The sequence below is a fragment of the Diabrotica undecimpunctata genome, chromosome 6 (assembly GCF_040954645.1).
Source record: "Diabrotica undecimpunctata isolate CICGRU chromosome 6, icDiaUnde3, whole genome shotgun sequence".
Classification (NCBI taxonomy): Eukaryota; Metazoa; Arthropoda; class Insecta; order Coleoptera; family Chrysomelidae; genus Diabrotica; species Diabrotica undecimpunctata.
This window is the reverse complement of record NC_092808.1, coordinates 3,060,543-3,075,560: the sequence shown is the minus strand read 5'-3', so window position 1 is coordinate 3,075,560 and position 15,018 is coordinate 3,060,543. Positions and strand designations below refer to the sequence as shown.

The following is a 15,018-nucleotide window of genomic DNA, read 5'->3' as shown; positions in this document are numbered from 1 at the left end:
CAGACTTACATGTTTGCCTTATTATTTACCTTACTTTACTTTTACCTTTCTTGTCCTCAATTTTAAATGTCTTGTCTTAGTACTGGCCTAGGTCTACAGCCTCTTGCTTGTTAATCCTCAAGTCAGGGCCCATTCACATCTATTGTGTGTTTTGTGCCTAGCGCTTAACATATTCAGTTAAAATAGCAATTTATCTCCAGTGCATATGTCGCGTGTCACACCGACTCTTATTCGGTTTAATGTTCTCCATACTGACCACTTGTAGATTGGGCAACTGGGCGTCTTCTCGATGCGGACAATCATCCAAGGCCATATCCAGGAATCTGCTACATTTTTTTAATCTTTTAGATTTGCATTCTGTTCCATGGATTTGTCTGCATATGTCCATCAGGATTACATCACCTTTTTTGACGTGGGGTTGCCAGACCGCACAGGCGCCCTCTGCCGTTAAACAGCCGAACGGTAGTGGTTCTTAAGCAAGCCAGTCCGGTCCTCCTCCGGCTATTGGTCCATCATTCTGTTTTGATGGTTCAAATCGATAGTTTGTCATTAACATCGATTCTGCATTCTCTTCTACATGCCATACAGTCGCCAGTTTTGCAAAAAATACTGGACAATTTTTAATATACTACATATTTAATTATTCTTTACCCTCATCGAGTATCGGGACCCCAATTAGAAATCGGGGAAGCAAGTCAGAGATCAACAAAACCGAAACAAAAATCAAGAAGAAATGATTGAAATATTTTGACACCTATTATAGCAGACATAAAAGGAATGGGATAATGCCAAGACGTCTAGACATAGCACATACTTTACATAATTTTATTTTTCCATTTCTACTACAATTGAAACTCTATATTTGTAGTCATGTCACCCTATTATTACTAAAATGTATAGATTGATAAAGATTATATATAGAACATTTTGTTAATGCTCATCAACAAATTTTGATTCGCAGAATTTGGTAACTGGTCCCACATGTAACCAATGTAAGGCCAACTCTTTCCACCTGAGCACCCAGAATCAATTCGGATGTGTCTCCTGCTTCTGTATGGGAGTTTCTTCGCAATGTTCAAGCTCCAATTGGTACAGAGAACAGGTAAGTTGAAAACAATTTCAAAAGATATTAATAGTGTAAAATCTCTACTTACTAAACACCTACAAACGTTGATGAAAACAAGATGATACCTTAGTCAGGGAAGAAAATAAACATTATGCTTTTTCTAGGTCTCCAGCATCTTCGTGTCTTCACAACAAAACTTCTTGATTGTCGGCAACTCTGACAGAGAAACCCCGATCACACAAGGCATAAGATTAGACTCCCAAAGCCGTCAAATCTCGTACAGTGGATTCAGATCTTCCGACGTCTACTACTGGTCGCTTCCGTCCCGGTACTTGGGCAACAAATTAACGTCCTACGGTGGTTACTTGAGGTACTCTCTACGTCACACACCAATACCGGGTGGCCAGAGTTCTAGAAATAACGCAGCTGATGTCGAGCTCGTCAGTGTAAGTATTTTCAAGAAATTTAGTATTTTTCATAATCTATACTAACAATAAAAAAATATCAAAGGAAAATAATCAAACAATCAATTTTTTTCGGTAGTTGGTTATTTCTCTATAAATTTAAGTAACAATGTTGTTTTCTAACCTCAAAATTGTTTACGGATGATCTGCTTCTTTACTACAAACAATTATAAAATTGCGAGCCCTAGTATCATACTCTTCTTATATTTGAAATGACATACGTCATTTATCATTTTGTCAACTAAAACAATGACGTCAAATACCGTCAATACGACAATATATGCACCGAAATATAAATTATAGTGTTTTTTTGGTGTTAACCTACCATTTATAATTTTTTCTCTTTTATAGAAAAACAAAATCAATCTTTTGTACTACAACCGCAACCAAACTCAACAAAATCCAAACGCGCCTCAAACTTTCGCAGTACCCGTATTGGAACAGTATTGGCAGCGTATCGATGGACAGTTGGCCGATAGAGAACACCTTCTTATGGTTCTGGCCGATCTTGAAGCTATCTACGTCAAGGCTACTTACTTTACAAACACCCAGGAATCTTCGTAAGTACAAACAATAAATTATTTGTTCCGTGCTATGTTTCGCCTGCAGCTGAGGCAGATACAACATCGGTTGGCGTGTATTTCTGACTGGCTCCTGGTCGTTGATCGAGTTCTTTCTGAAACGCAAATATATTTATTGTGAACGCAAAGCATTTGCTATATGTATATTTATTTTTGTATATCTTTCATGTGTAAAACAATATGTTAATCTTTTGGTCCTCCTATTTTATTCTATATAAATTCCTATAGGAAAAAAACAGGGTAATTGTTACGGTAAAAAAAACTTGACCAGTAATTGTTATGATAATAATGAAAACTCAACACAAACTCGGTGCTCCGGATACTAAGAATTAACTTGATTGAGAACTCTTAATCTCCACGGGGAGTATTCTCTTAGGAAAAGGAAAATTGCTTCCTTCTTCAAAGCTTCAAAAAAAGTCCACTCACCGCATCAGCTAGCATAACATTAGTAGACATATATTTTACATTAATGATCGTGTCAGATATTAGGTCTCGCAAAAAATGATATCTTACATCAATATGCTTACTTCTTTTATGATAAATTGGATCTGCTGATAAGTTTAGTGCACTTTGATTACAGTTAAATAAAGTAATACATTCAGTTTTTTCAATTAAGTCACTTAGCAAACCTAACCCTAAGAAAAACAGCCTCTGACAAGGCTATATATTCTGCCTCGCAGCTAGATAAAGCTACCGTTCTTTGTTTTGCACTTTGCCAAGCTGTTGCAGAGCCACAAAGTTTAAATACATATCCAGTAAAGGATCTTCGATCTAATGTATTGCTTGCCCAATCAGCATCTACAAAACCTTGCAATTCTGAATCATCTTTTGAGTATAACAGAGTATAATTAATAGTGTCCTTTAAATACCTTAATACTCTTTTTGCACATTTCCAATGAAACTCATTATATACATTGTTAAATTGGCTTAAAAAAGTGAGTGTAGATAATATATCTGGTCTGGTTAGAACAGATAAATACATCAACCTCTGTTTAGGAAATTTATCTCTTTATACAATTTTCTTCAAGATAACTTTGGTTCAATTGGAGTTTTACCTCCTTTGGCATCTTCTTCTTCTTCAAGTGCCATCTCCGCGGCGGAGGTCGGCAATCATCATAGCTATTCGGACTTTTGAGACGGCTGCTCTGAAAAGTTCATTTGATGTACATCCGTACCACTCTCTCAGGTTGCGCAGCCATGACATTCTACGCCTTCCTATGCTTCTCTTTCCTTGGATCTTTCCCTGCATAATCAGTTGGAGCAAGGTGTATTTCTCTCCACGTGTAATATGTCCGAGATATTCTAATTTTCTTGTTTTTATTGATTTTAAAATTTTCATTTCATTGTTCATCCTTCCCAGAACCTCTTTGTTTGTGACGTGTTCTGTCCATGATATTTTCAGAATTCTTCTGTACACCCACAGCTCAAATGATTCCAGTTTTTTCATTGATGTCGCATTCAAGGTCCAAGATTCCATTCCATAAAATAAAGTTGAAAAAACATAGCACCTCGCCAACCTAACTCTTAGTTCCAGTTTTAAATCCCTGGTACATAGAACTCTTCTCATTTTGTTGAAATTTGGCATCACTCATGTTAAATCTCTTTAACAATTTAATAATATAGTTTTTCTGATTCAAAGCAATATAAACTGTATTTGGATCAAAGTCTATTTGCATACCTAAACATTCCATAATTCTATCCAAATCTTTAATAACAAATTTACTTTTCAGCTCATTTTTTTGTCTACTTGTTTCACTTTCATCATTTGAAAACACAAAAAAAAATAATCTGCAAATACTGCTACGACCGAAATTTTATTATTTTCTCTTTTTATATAGATACGAGGTTCATGTTTAATTTCTTATAATTAATATTTCCCAAACATTATTTACTTCATAATTCCAGGCCCTAGAAGACTGTTTAAGCTCATTAATAGCCTTATTTAATTTTAAACTTTTGTTACCCGCTAAATCAAAATCCTCTGATTGCATGTATATTTTCTCTTTGAAATGACCATTTAGAAATGCTGTTTTAACATCTAAATCAGTAATATCAAAACCTAACTTTATAGAAAGTGAAAAAAGCAACCTTAAAGAAGAATATCTTCGGAGCAAAAGTTTTTGTATAGTCTATACATTATCTTTGATTCAAACCCCTAGCTACTAGTCTTGCACGATATGTAATTTTATTTTCGCTATTACACTTTAACTTAAACACCCATTTATTATCAATTACACTACCATTTTCTGGCACATCTGCCACATGCATTGTTGTCACTTAAACATTGGATTTCATCCATCGTGGCTTCTCTCCACTTTGCTTCATCAGGACGTGGTAATGTGTCCGAGACTATTAACGGAACATCATTGATGTCACTTGTCTCCGCACACATATATGTAACATATTCACTAAAGTCTTCTCTTTTTCATACTCGTTCTGACTTTCTGTGTACTTCTTGTAATGTTTCAGGTAAATTGGGCACTTTGAAGTCTTTATCACTTAAGTTATCTTCCTTGTAGTAGCTAGATTCTTCGTCAATAAAAATATTATCATTATCCTCAGTCTCAGTTTCAACATTATATTTGTTTTGTTGCCCCACTGAATCTAGAGTTTCTTTTGCCTCGTGTTCATCTTTTAAATCAAAATGAATCACTTCAAACTTTTTTGTATCTTCCATAATTATTTGTACATCTCTGCTTACTATAATTTCTTTGATAGTTGGATTATACACCCTATATCCTTTTGTATTTTTAGCATACCCTACTACATTTTGTTTAGGAGTGCAGGGATTGGGTTTTTAAGAGATTAATTTTTGTAGGGGGAGACAATGTAGCTTCGAAATAATTCTAAACTGTTTGTCCTTTGTCTAGTGTTAGTTTTTGTGTAAATGTATATACAATTCATTGATGTGCTGGATAGCCAACATATTTGACGAAATGCCTCTGAAGATGCTCTGAGAGCGAAAGTACTTGGGCAAGATTTAATAAAAAACTGTGCTCGATATCTGCCTTTTATTTATATGTTATTAGTTGTACATATCTACATCCACACATATTTTTTTCAGTCTTATTTCTGTCTCTTTGGACATCGCCAACGAACGCAACACTGGCTCTCTTCAAAGAGCTGTGGAAGTTGAACAATGCCATTGTCCACTCGGTTACACTGGTTTGTCTTGCGAGAATTGTGACGTTGGTTATACCAGAACACCAAACGGTTTGTACCTTGGGCTCTGCGAGATTTGCGACTGTAATGGATACTCAAACGAATGTGATCCGGATACCGGACTTTGCTTGGTAAGGATAGCTATATGTAAAACCTGTTTTATACCGAATTAATGTTTTATTCATGATCTGTTTATGTAGAATTGCAAAGACGGCACTACTGGTGACTACTGTGACGAATGTTTGCCCGGGTATAACGGAGATCCATCTAACGGAGTACCTTGCACCTACAGAGGAACACCACCACCTTGCAATTGCGACCCAAGAGGTTCCCTCTCCTCCGACTGTAGAGACGGAAGATGTGCTTGCAAAGTAAGATACATTTGGAAAAATTGAGGTTTGTTTATTTGCTTTTAATTCCATTTTAGGTGAACGTTGAAGGCAACAACTGTGACCGTTGTCGCAGTGGATCTTTCGGTCTCAACTCCAGCTCAATCGACGGTTGTGAATTCTGTTTCTGTTCTGGTATCGTGTCTGAGTGTAGCGAAAGCAACCTATACATCGAACAAATTCCTTATCAGATCACTAAGGCTGCCCATGGATTTACTATAACTGATATTTTACTTCGCACCAGAATTACTGATAACTTCGACATCGACGAATTGATGAATGAAATCAGCCATGGGTTCCTACCAAGCAACAGGGAAACTCTTTACTGGTCGCTACCAAGCACCTTCACTGGAAATCAAATTAAATCTTACGGAGGAAGTTTGGAGTATTCTCAGAGGTTCACACAAAGGCCACAAGCGAGATATATTCCCGATAAAGATGTTATTATCATCGGTAATGGAATTACAATCTTCTGGACCAATCCTGCAGAACAAAGAGACGGAATCGTCAACGTAAGTACTAATAAGCTCCAATTATTGGTCTTAAAGTTTTATTTTATTGAATTGTTTTGCTAAAACCTGTTTATAGCCTGTTTCAGTGAGAATACACCCCTCAGCCAACTGGTTCCGATGGGATCAGAACCAAGGACCTAAGCCAGCTTCCAGAGAAGACATTCTTACCACTCTGGCTAAAATTGACGCCATTTTGATTAGAGCCACGCAATCTAGCGATACTGTCACTGCATACTTGAGTGACATTACTCTCGACACTGCCGTTGAACAGATAACTGGAAATTCCCGGGCTACCAGCGTAGAAGTCTGTAGGTAAGCACATTTTAAGGCATATTTTTGTTTACGTAAAATTAAACTAACTACTTATGTAAATACAGAAGACAATTAGAAATACTCAGCTAAACATCCGGAGATTCGGCTACGCATTAGATCAAATATTTATGAATCAAAAAATCTTTGCTTAACAACATTCTATTATTATCTCTAAAAAACAAAGCAGAATGAGTGGTGTCACATTCGATAGCAGTAAAGTTGTGTTTTTTGGATCTTCTGTTGTTTGGGCAATATCAAATTTCTTGTACAATGCACCTATTAATCGCAGATAAATGATTAGGTGCCCTCTTTCTCACATTTTCAACAGAAGTTGATCCTGTTTGGTCCTTTACAATCATAAGATTTGTAATCTGATGCCCAGTATCGATAGCAGTGTTGTGGTCTTACCGATTTCGTCACTGTACAACTTAGCCTATCCTTATTCCGCCTGCTTTAAAATTCTTTCGTCTTGACTATCTATGGCGGTTTGTTACCGTTGACAGATGGCCATCTCGATTAGTGGTAGGAAAATTAGCTGGACGAGTAAGAAATAAACTTTCTTATCTCTGAAGATTTAGTGTCCTTGTTAACTCTAAAACCAAGTCTCCCAGACAACTGGGAGGGTGCAAAGTCTTAAGAAGTTGGAAACCTGGAAGAATAATAACTGTACTTGTGCGCGAGTTAAAGTCACCGGTTTCTCGAATTTCAAGCGTTCTTGATTTAAGTGAACATAGATACACGCTCTGAAAAATTCGTTTTTCACTGTTTCGCTGGAAAAGAATCCTCTAACAACTCAACAAAAAAGCTCTAACAATGGGAAGGTTTACACTAGGACGGTTTTTGTGATAAGGCGAACACAAAGCTTGCCAAGAAGCAAATAAACCGTTTTTGTTAATTTGCGTTTAGAAAACAACAAATCTTTACAAAGAAGTGGCCAGTTATGTGAAAATCACAATTGCAGATCCAATTCAATTAGCTTACTTTCGGCAGTTCGTTGCTGAGTACCTCAGTAATTGCTTCTAAGAGCTCTTGCTATTAATACTGCATTAGAAAGTCATATAAGGTGATTAGGACTAGCCACTAAAGTGAGCAGCCCTGTATAACAGTTGGTTTGCTCTAAAATCACAAGACAACATATCAAGCGCCTGAATATACGATACATTATATTGACATTATAGCGACTGTAGACTCATTAGTTTAATGAGCCATGCCGTTAAAATACTGTTGCATATTCTTCTAAATCGAATTAACAACAAGTGCGAAGAAATAATTAGTCAAGAGCAGTTCGCGTTCCGGAGATGCCTTGGAACTAGAGAAGCACTATTTTCTATGCAAACACTCCTTCAACGATGTTGGGAGGTAAGAAAACCCGTATATATGTGCTTCATTGATTTTGAAAAGGCATTTGATCGCGTTCAGCATACCAGACTAATTACCGCCTTGCAGAGCATCCAACTAGATGAGAAAGACATCAAACTTATTGCCAAACTTTACTGGAACCAAACAGCCATTATTAATACCAACAACAGAGAATCAAAGCCAATCAGTATTGAACGAGGCGTAAGACAAGGCTGTGTACTATCTGACACCCTCTTTAACGTGTATTCTGAGAATCTATTGAGGGAAGCTTTAAAAGATCAAAAAGGAATTATCATAGGAGGAGAAATAATTAACAATATACGGTACGCCGACGATACTGTGATTCTAGCTGAAAACATCGACGATCTGCAAGAGCTAATCAATAGAGTTGACATGGAATGCACAAATTGGGGACTGTCGATAAATATCGATAAAACTAAATACATGGTGACCAGTAAAGTGGATATCGGCGCAACCCAACTGATATTAAACCAACAACCGCTGCAGAGAGTTCAGAGATGCAAATACCTTGGATGTTGGATTACCCAAAATCTAGATCCATCCTTCGAAATTCGATGTAAAATTGAACAGGCAAGAAACTCATTTCAAAAATTCAAGCCTCTATTATCCAACAACTCATTAAATTTGGAAATCCGTGAAAAGTTTACAAGATGTTACGTGTGGTCTGTACTTTTGTATGGATGTGAAACTTGGACTTTAAACGCCGATATCATAAATAAAATCGAGGCGTTTGAGATGTGGCTGTATCGAAGGATACTAAAAATTCCATGGACTAGCAGAACCAGAAACGAAGAAGTTCTTCGAAGAATGGGACATCAACGAACTCTATTAAATATTATTAAGAGGCGTAAACTAGAATATCTTAGACATATAATCAGAGGACCAAGATATGAGTTCCTTCGGCTCATTCTCAACGGTAAAATCGAAGGAAAGAAATGGATAGGACGGAAGAAACTCTCTTGGTTGAGGAATTTGCGGCAGTGGACAGGTTTGACAGCGGACCAATTGCTACACGTAGTGCAAGACTGAGATCAGTATAAAAATATTATAAGCATGGTAGTCGCCGACGTTCCGTAGGGATATGGCACTCTAAGAAGAAGATATTGACTACGTTGATGTTACTTAATTAAATTACCACCTAACACCCTGAACTGAGTCGCATTGAGATTTATGTTAATAATAATGTCCTAACCTTATACGTGCGATTCTAATAGTGGATGCGTTAGCTGAAGAACAATACTACTGATAACAAAATGTTTCATTCGTATTCTCCACTTGTTTACCTACAATGTTTATTTACAGATGTCCTCAAGGATATGAAGGCTCATCTTGTGAATCTTGCGACGCCGGATACTACAAAGATCTCTACTACGATCAATCCAGACCGTTAGGATCTTGTTCTAAGTGCCCGTGTAACGAAAACGAAGAGAGTTGCGAACTAGGTCCAGATCATAGGGTAGTTTGCCATTGCAAACCCGAATTTACCGGCAGAAACTGCGAATTTGAAGGTAAGTGAACCAATTAGACAAAAATTAGTTGTTTTGTATATATATTAGTACTATTTGATACTAGAATCAAGATAGGAAGTGATACCAATGTTTAAAAACCACAGAAAAAATTCCTGCCACAAAACCCAAAGTAATATACCCTTGTGTTTAAAATTTAACTTGATTTCATTGTACAATTTAATTTAAAATCTATTTAATTGACTTTAAACAAGCTCTTTAGTAATTATAACATAAACTGCTTGTAAATATATTAGAAATTACAAAAGTAGATGCAAAATATATAAAAATCTTTGTGGATAGATTCAGAGCTAATGTTTTTTCATCTCATGACACTTAAAATTATCTAAGATGAGCAGATATTGAGTATGTTGGAACCCACCACTTCAATATATCAACACAAATCTGCACAGAATCGTCTTTCTAGTAACAGATCTAGAACAGCTTGGAACAGTTTATAACAGGTCTGAACTGTTCTATACCTAATCTTACCTGTTATAGGTGACTCTAAGCTTTTCTTTAACTTGTTGTAAGCTACTCTGGATGTATTCAAAGCTGTTTTAGACTTATTTATAGGAAGACCTGCTCAAATATTCTTGTACAGTTTCCACCCAGTGAACACATTGTTTTTCCTCGATGTTCTCTATTTTATGGCTCTCCCTAACATAGATTCTTTAAACTAAATCTGCAAAACTTGATAGGAACACTTAAATGATTGCGATATTCCATTATTTATTGTATACGAGGGTAAAATGAAAAGTGATGGGTCTAATGGGAAAATCATTTAAAACATGTTCTAATATTTTGGTTTTCTTAATTTTTAACTGTTGGTTGATCTTTTAGTACATTGAACGTAAGGTAAGACAAGTTTTTTGAAGTAAAATTTATAAGCACTATTTTAATTGACTGCAGTACAATGTTATTTGCATGCAGCACGTTTTCTGATATTATAGACGAAGAGTGTACATAGTTTTACTTTTATATAACTTCTAGAAATATTTAAGGTTTGCTTAAAGTGCAGAATATTAATAAAGACTAGTAATGATATGAGTTTGACAGCGTATTGCTCAGAAATTAAGATAAATATGACTTTAGTTTGAAAAAAAAACATTATCATAATATCATTTTAAAACTACAAAATATTCTATAAAAGATTCAGACGATGACGTAGAGGTTTATCAAATGTTTTAGAAAAGTTTTTCTAATTTTTTTTTTCTTATCGGAAAAATCGTTTGAAAATTTTTGGAAAAAAATCATGGTATAACTGACAGAAAATCGAAAGGATTCTACAAATTAGACTTTACCTCAAAAAATTACGAAAATTTTTATTTACGGAAATTTTTTTGAAAAATTTTGAGGAAAACTCTACTTGACCCTTTTCAGAATAGTAACAGAAGTGAGCATACAAATTTCCAAATCAATCGGTATAAAAATATCATAATAAAATCAGTTTGAAAATTGTTACCGAGACCTAAAATGCGCAGGTAAGTGGTACATTTGACCCCGTTTTATGGCTCTCTGTACCATCCCAGCTGTCCGCCCTTTTGGATTTAGAGTTTTTAGGGGCTAAATAATAAGCCATGAAAATGGCGGACATATTACTTATCGTTAATTTTTCCCCAAAAAATTGCAACTTCACCCCTGTCCGCCACCCCTTATGTATCCACTCTCTCGTCCGCCCTTTGGGATTTCGTCTAGTTATACCAAGATCTTACTCTGGGCAAATGTTCAGCCATATTATCGATCGTTAATTTTTCCGAAAAAAATGGCAACTTCATCCCTGTATAGCCACCCCCTGTACCACGAGGGGCGTCCGCCTGTAAGGCAAAGTCTTAACCCAGTTACAATGAATATATTCCAATAGAGAAATGTCATATTACTGATCAGTTCAAAATTTCGGCTCTATCTCTCCGACTATTAGGCAAGGTCCTCTTTCCTTTAAAGGAGACAGATAGTTGAACGATATTTTATACAATGTCTATCACCGGGTATGTATTTATTTTTGTCCAAGTTTTATATTGGTCCACTATTTCAAATGCAGTTCAAACAGACATATATTAAATTGTATGTTCCGTTTTAAATTGGTTCAATCTGTATATATATATATATATATATATATATATAGATATAACAGTCAGAAAATAATAAATACTTTAAAATATTTAATATTATGCTTTTATGCTTAGATTAACATACTCTTTTCATGAAATCTATAGTGCTTTATCAAACATAACAGTTATTTCAGATGGCTCTAAATTTTCTGCACTTTCGCATCAAAATATTTTAATACTAAGGCTAAGGTCTTTTCTACTTTTAGTACTAAATTACTGCAGGTAGGTAGACTATATTTTTCATAACGAAAAACTGACATGGATTTAGACAATTTTTATCGATTATTTAATTTTGAATACAAATTTTGTCGGTTTTAACAGTTACAGTGGTTTTCACGTCAGTGTAGAACAATTATTTTTTTAATTATGAAAAAATGCTCCAAAATATGCGACGAAAAAATATCACTTCATGTCATTATCAGTGACCTGTTGTTGCCGAGATCATATTTTTCTCTTAGAATGTCTAGATTCCATTTTTTAATATTGTGTTGCTACACCAATTACAAATATCAAACACTTTATTTTTTCCATCCTAATTTGTCTCGCTCATATACACTTTTGTTTCTCGCTATCATCGACTAGTTTTCTGTTATTTTTTTTTCTTTTTTTTCAAATTTAATTTAAGAGTGTTACCAGCGAATCTTTTTTGGTTGTCACCTTAATTTTTTTCTCCAGCTTTGAACTGAAATGGATTCTTAAAAACGAAAATCTTGTAGGAGATGTTTAGACAAGAAAAGTATATATATATATACAATGGCACTAAAGGCCTTAGAGGCCCATGGCTTGAAACGTTTGTTCTTTCTTCATTTTCGCTTTTCTTTATGTACTGAGATCTTCTCTGGCTCGATATGTGATTTTTCTCCATTCCTTCTTGTTATTCATTTTTCTTTTCTCGCCTTCTAGTCCAATTTTTTCCATATATTTTTCTACCTCTTGATTCCATCTATTTTTTGGCCTACCTTTTCTCTTTTTTGAAGCTATAGTGTAGTTTATTACCCTTTTTGGAGTCCTCGTGTTCAGCATCCTTTCTAGGTGACCTCTTCATCTTAGTCTCTGTGCCTTTATGACTCCTATTATATTAGGCTGATTATATAATTCCTTTAACTCATCATTTGATCTTCTTATCCTCAGGATTTTCCTTTCCCATATCTCCAGTAAATTTTGTTCATTTTTTGTCATTGTCCATGTCTCACTGCAGTATGTTACTATTGGTTGTATAGTTGTTTTTTATAACTGTATTTTTGCCTTTCTTAATAAAAACTTGCTTTTCAACATTCCACTAAGAGCATGTACACGTCCACTGCCTGCCATTATTCTAGCTTGTATTTCTTCTTTAATGTTAGGTTTACGTGATATTATTGCACCTAGGTATGTAAATCTTTCTACCATTCGAATTCGTATGATGAACTTTCTTCTACTTCTAAACCAGCAGTTAAAAAAGTGTTACCAACTTACATTTCTATACCTCTAAAAAAACACCTTTTAGGTCCTAAAAATATGTTGTCACTGGTACGCTTATGGTGATCTCTCCAGATCATTTTAAGCAAGTTTACCTTATGATTTGCTACTCTATACTATCTTGAAAACGACTATAGCGTAGAAAAACAACTTTAGTAATCCTCACATTGAACTTTATTATATTATATTAAAAAGATGACAGATCTAAATCCAAGTCCGTGTTTTGACTTTTACTAGGCTTTATTATCCGGAAAAGTGCTATCCAAAAGGTAAATAATTTAAAATTTTTGCTATAGCGAATAGCACATCTGTAGGCGGTATTGAAATGGAGATAACGCCGTCTGAGGTCGTGGCTCCGATCGGTACTCAAGTGCGATTCACTTGTAAGTATCGTAAAGCATCTTCGCCGGATCTGTACATAAGCATTGAGAGTTTAAACATTCACGACATTCAAGAAACGAGGTATCCGGGTGGAGCTGCCACCAGTTTTACCCACATTGTGAGTTTTAACCCTCAGACTATCAGATGTGTCGTAAGGAATAAGGCGAGAATGGAGATAGGCAATATTTACGTCTTTGTTACTCCAGGTTTGAAGAAAATCACAATTCGAAACAGACGCTTTTTGTTTTAGTTAGACATTTACAAACACAAATATTCGTTTAACACTCTTAAAGTTTTCAATTAGTCATTAGTCCGCAATAAATTTCATTGGGGAGTAAATATTTTAAGTCTCTTAATGATCCTAAGTATTTAAAAATTTCTTTTTATAGGGAAGGTTGTACATTTCTAAGAGATCTTAAGACTTGCAAATACGGCGATCTGCAATATCTTTTGTGTATGCCCTACAGCTATGGCTCTGCCCTTCTTGCTCATTTTTTACTTACCTCATCAAAGCTACTTTCACTTCTATTCGAAAGGTGCTTAAAGCAGTTCCTGTAGTACCAAGCTCCTGCCGACTCTCGACTTCACAGCTTTGGTGCACCTTGATTTTGAGAAGAGAAGTTTATTGGTCAATTTGAACAAGATTTACAATTTCTGGGTTACTTGTCTGCTAAACAACGAGAGATTCAAGAATATACCTAACTAAAGAAAGTTAGAAAAATGTATTTTCAAGTTCTAAAAGCGATATACCAATTTCTTTAAAACGTGAAACATTTGACCAATGTGGGTTGCCTGTGATGACCTATGATGCCGAAACTTTGACATTGACAGTTACAACTTCTAAAACGCTCAGAGGAAAATGGAAAGGTCAATGCTGCGTATATCGCTTCGTGGCTGAGTTAAAAATGAAGACTAAAGTCACCGATGTAATTTTCCGAGTTGCCACACTGAAATGGAACTGAAGAGATTGCTGGAGTGGAGATCGAGGTTAGACAACAGAAGTAGAGGAAAACCCCTACTCGCTAGACTGACAATCTCAAGAAAATCTCAAGAAATTGGATGAAAAGTGCTCAAGATAGATGTGACACAATGTTGAAAAGATTTGACACTAATCCTAATTTTTTTAACCATATGCTGTTTTTGATAACGTATTTTCGATTTAAATGACACAGTCAATAAACAAAACTGCAGGTACTGCTCAGATAAAAATCCGCAATAGGATGGTGGAGGCACATACATAGAATCGACAATAGATCAATGTGTGAGCAGGAATGATTAATAATACTATTATTGGACCTTATTTTTGGATAGAACCAAAACGGGTGAAAAATACTTTTTAGAATTGGAGGTAATTCCAGAATTAGTCATATTTTTTCCTAATTTGGTTTAAGCAAGATGGAGCATCTCCTCATTATCTTCGAGGCGTTCGTGAGTTTTTCGGCAACATATTTCCAAATCGTTGGATTGGAAGAAGAAGAGCTATCGAATGGCCAGCAACTGCCCGGATTTGGAACCTCCTGAATATTTTTTTATGGGGTTATTTAAAAATCATGTAAATAGGCCACAGACTATCCAAGAACTGGATGACAGAATTACAAAAGAGGTAGCACTAATTTGAATTTTATTATGAATGGATTTCTGTTTCAAAAAACTAGGTGGTCATATTGAACATCACCTTTAATTTTATTCCTAATTTC

General features: G+C 35.4%; 1 protein-coding gene across 29 annotated transcripts in view; it reads left to right on the top strand.

The window, feature by feature from the left end:
* The window catches only part of trol (terribly reduced optic lobes), a 1,082,793-nt gene that overhangs the window by 1,001,362 nt on the left and 66,413 nt on the right, over window positions 1-15,018 (top strand). For 28 of the 29 annotated variants that reach the window (XM_072534000.1, XM_072533999.1, XM_072534008.1 and 25 more), the window contains 9 exons: window positions 962-1,102; window positions 1,231-1,512; window positions 1,882-2,090; window positions 5,176-5,404; window positions 5,474-5,644; window positions 5,701-6,174; window positions 6,251-6,486; window positions 9,169-9,374; window positions 13,237-13,527. In XM_072534000.1, coding sequence (XP_072390101.1) covers window positions 962-1,102; window positions 1,231-1,512; window positions 1,882-2,090; window positions 5,176-5,404; window positions 5,474-5,644; window positions 5,701-6,174; window positions 6,251-6,486; window positions 9,169-9,374; window positions 13,237-13,527 — 2,239 coding nt within the window. The remainder of the gene's footprint in view (window positions 1-961; window positions 1,103-1,230; window positions 1,513-1,881; window positions 2,091-5,175; window positions 5,405-5,473; window positions 5,645-5,700; window positions 6,175-6,250; window positions 6,487-9,168; window positions 9,375-13,236; window positions 13,528-15,018) is intronic. The other variant, XM_072533998.1, reaches the window with a different exon arrangement.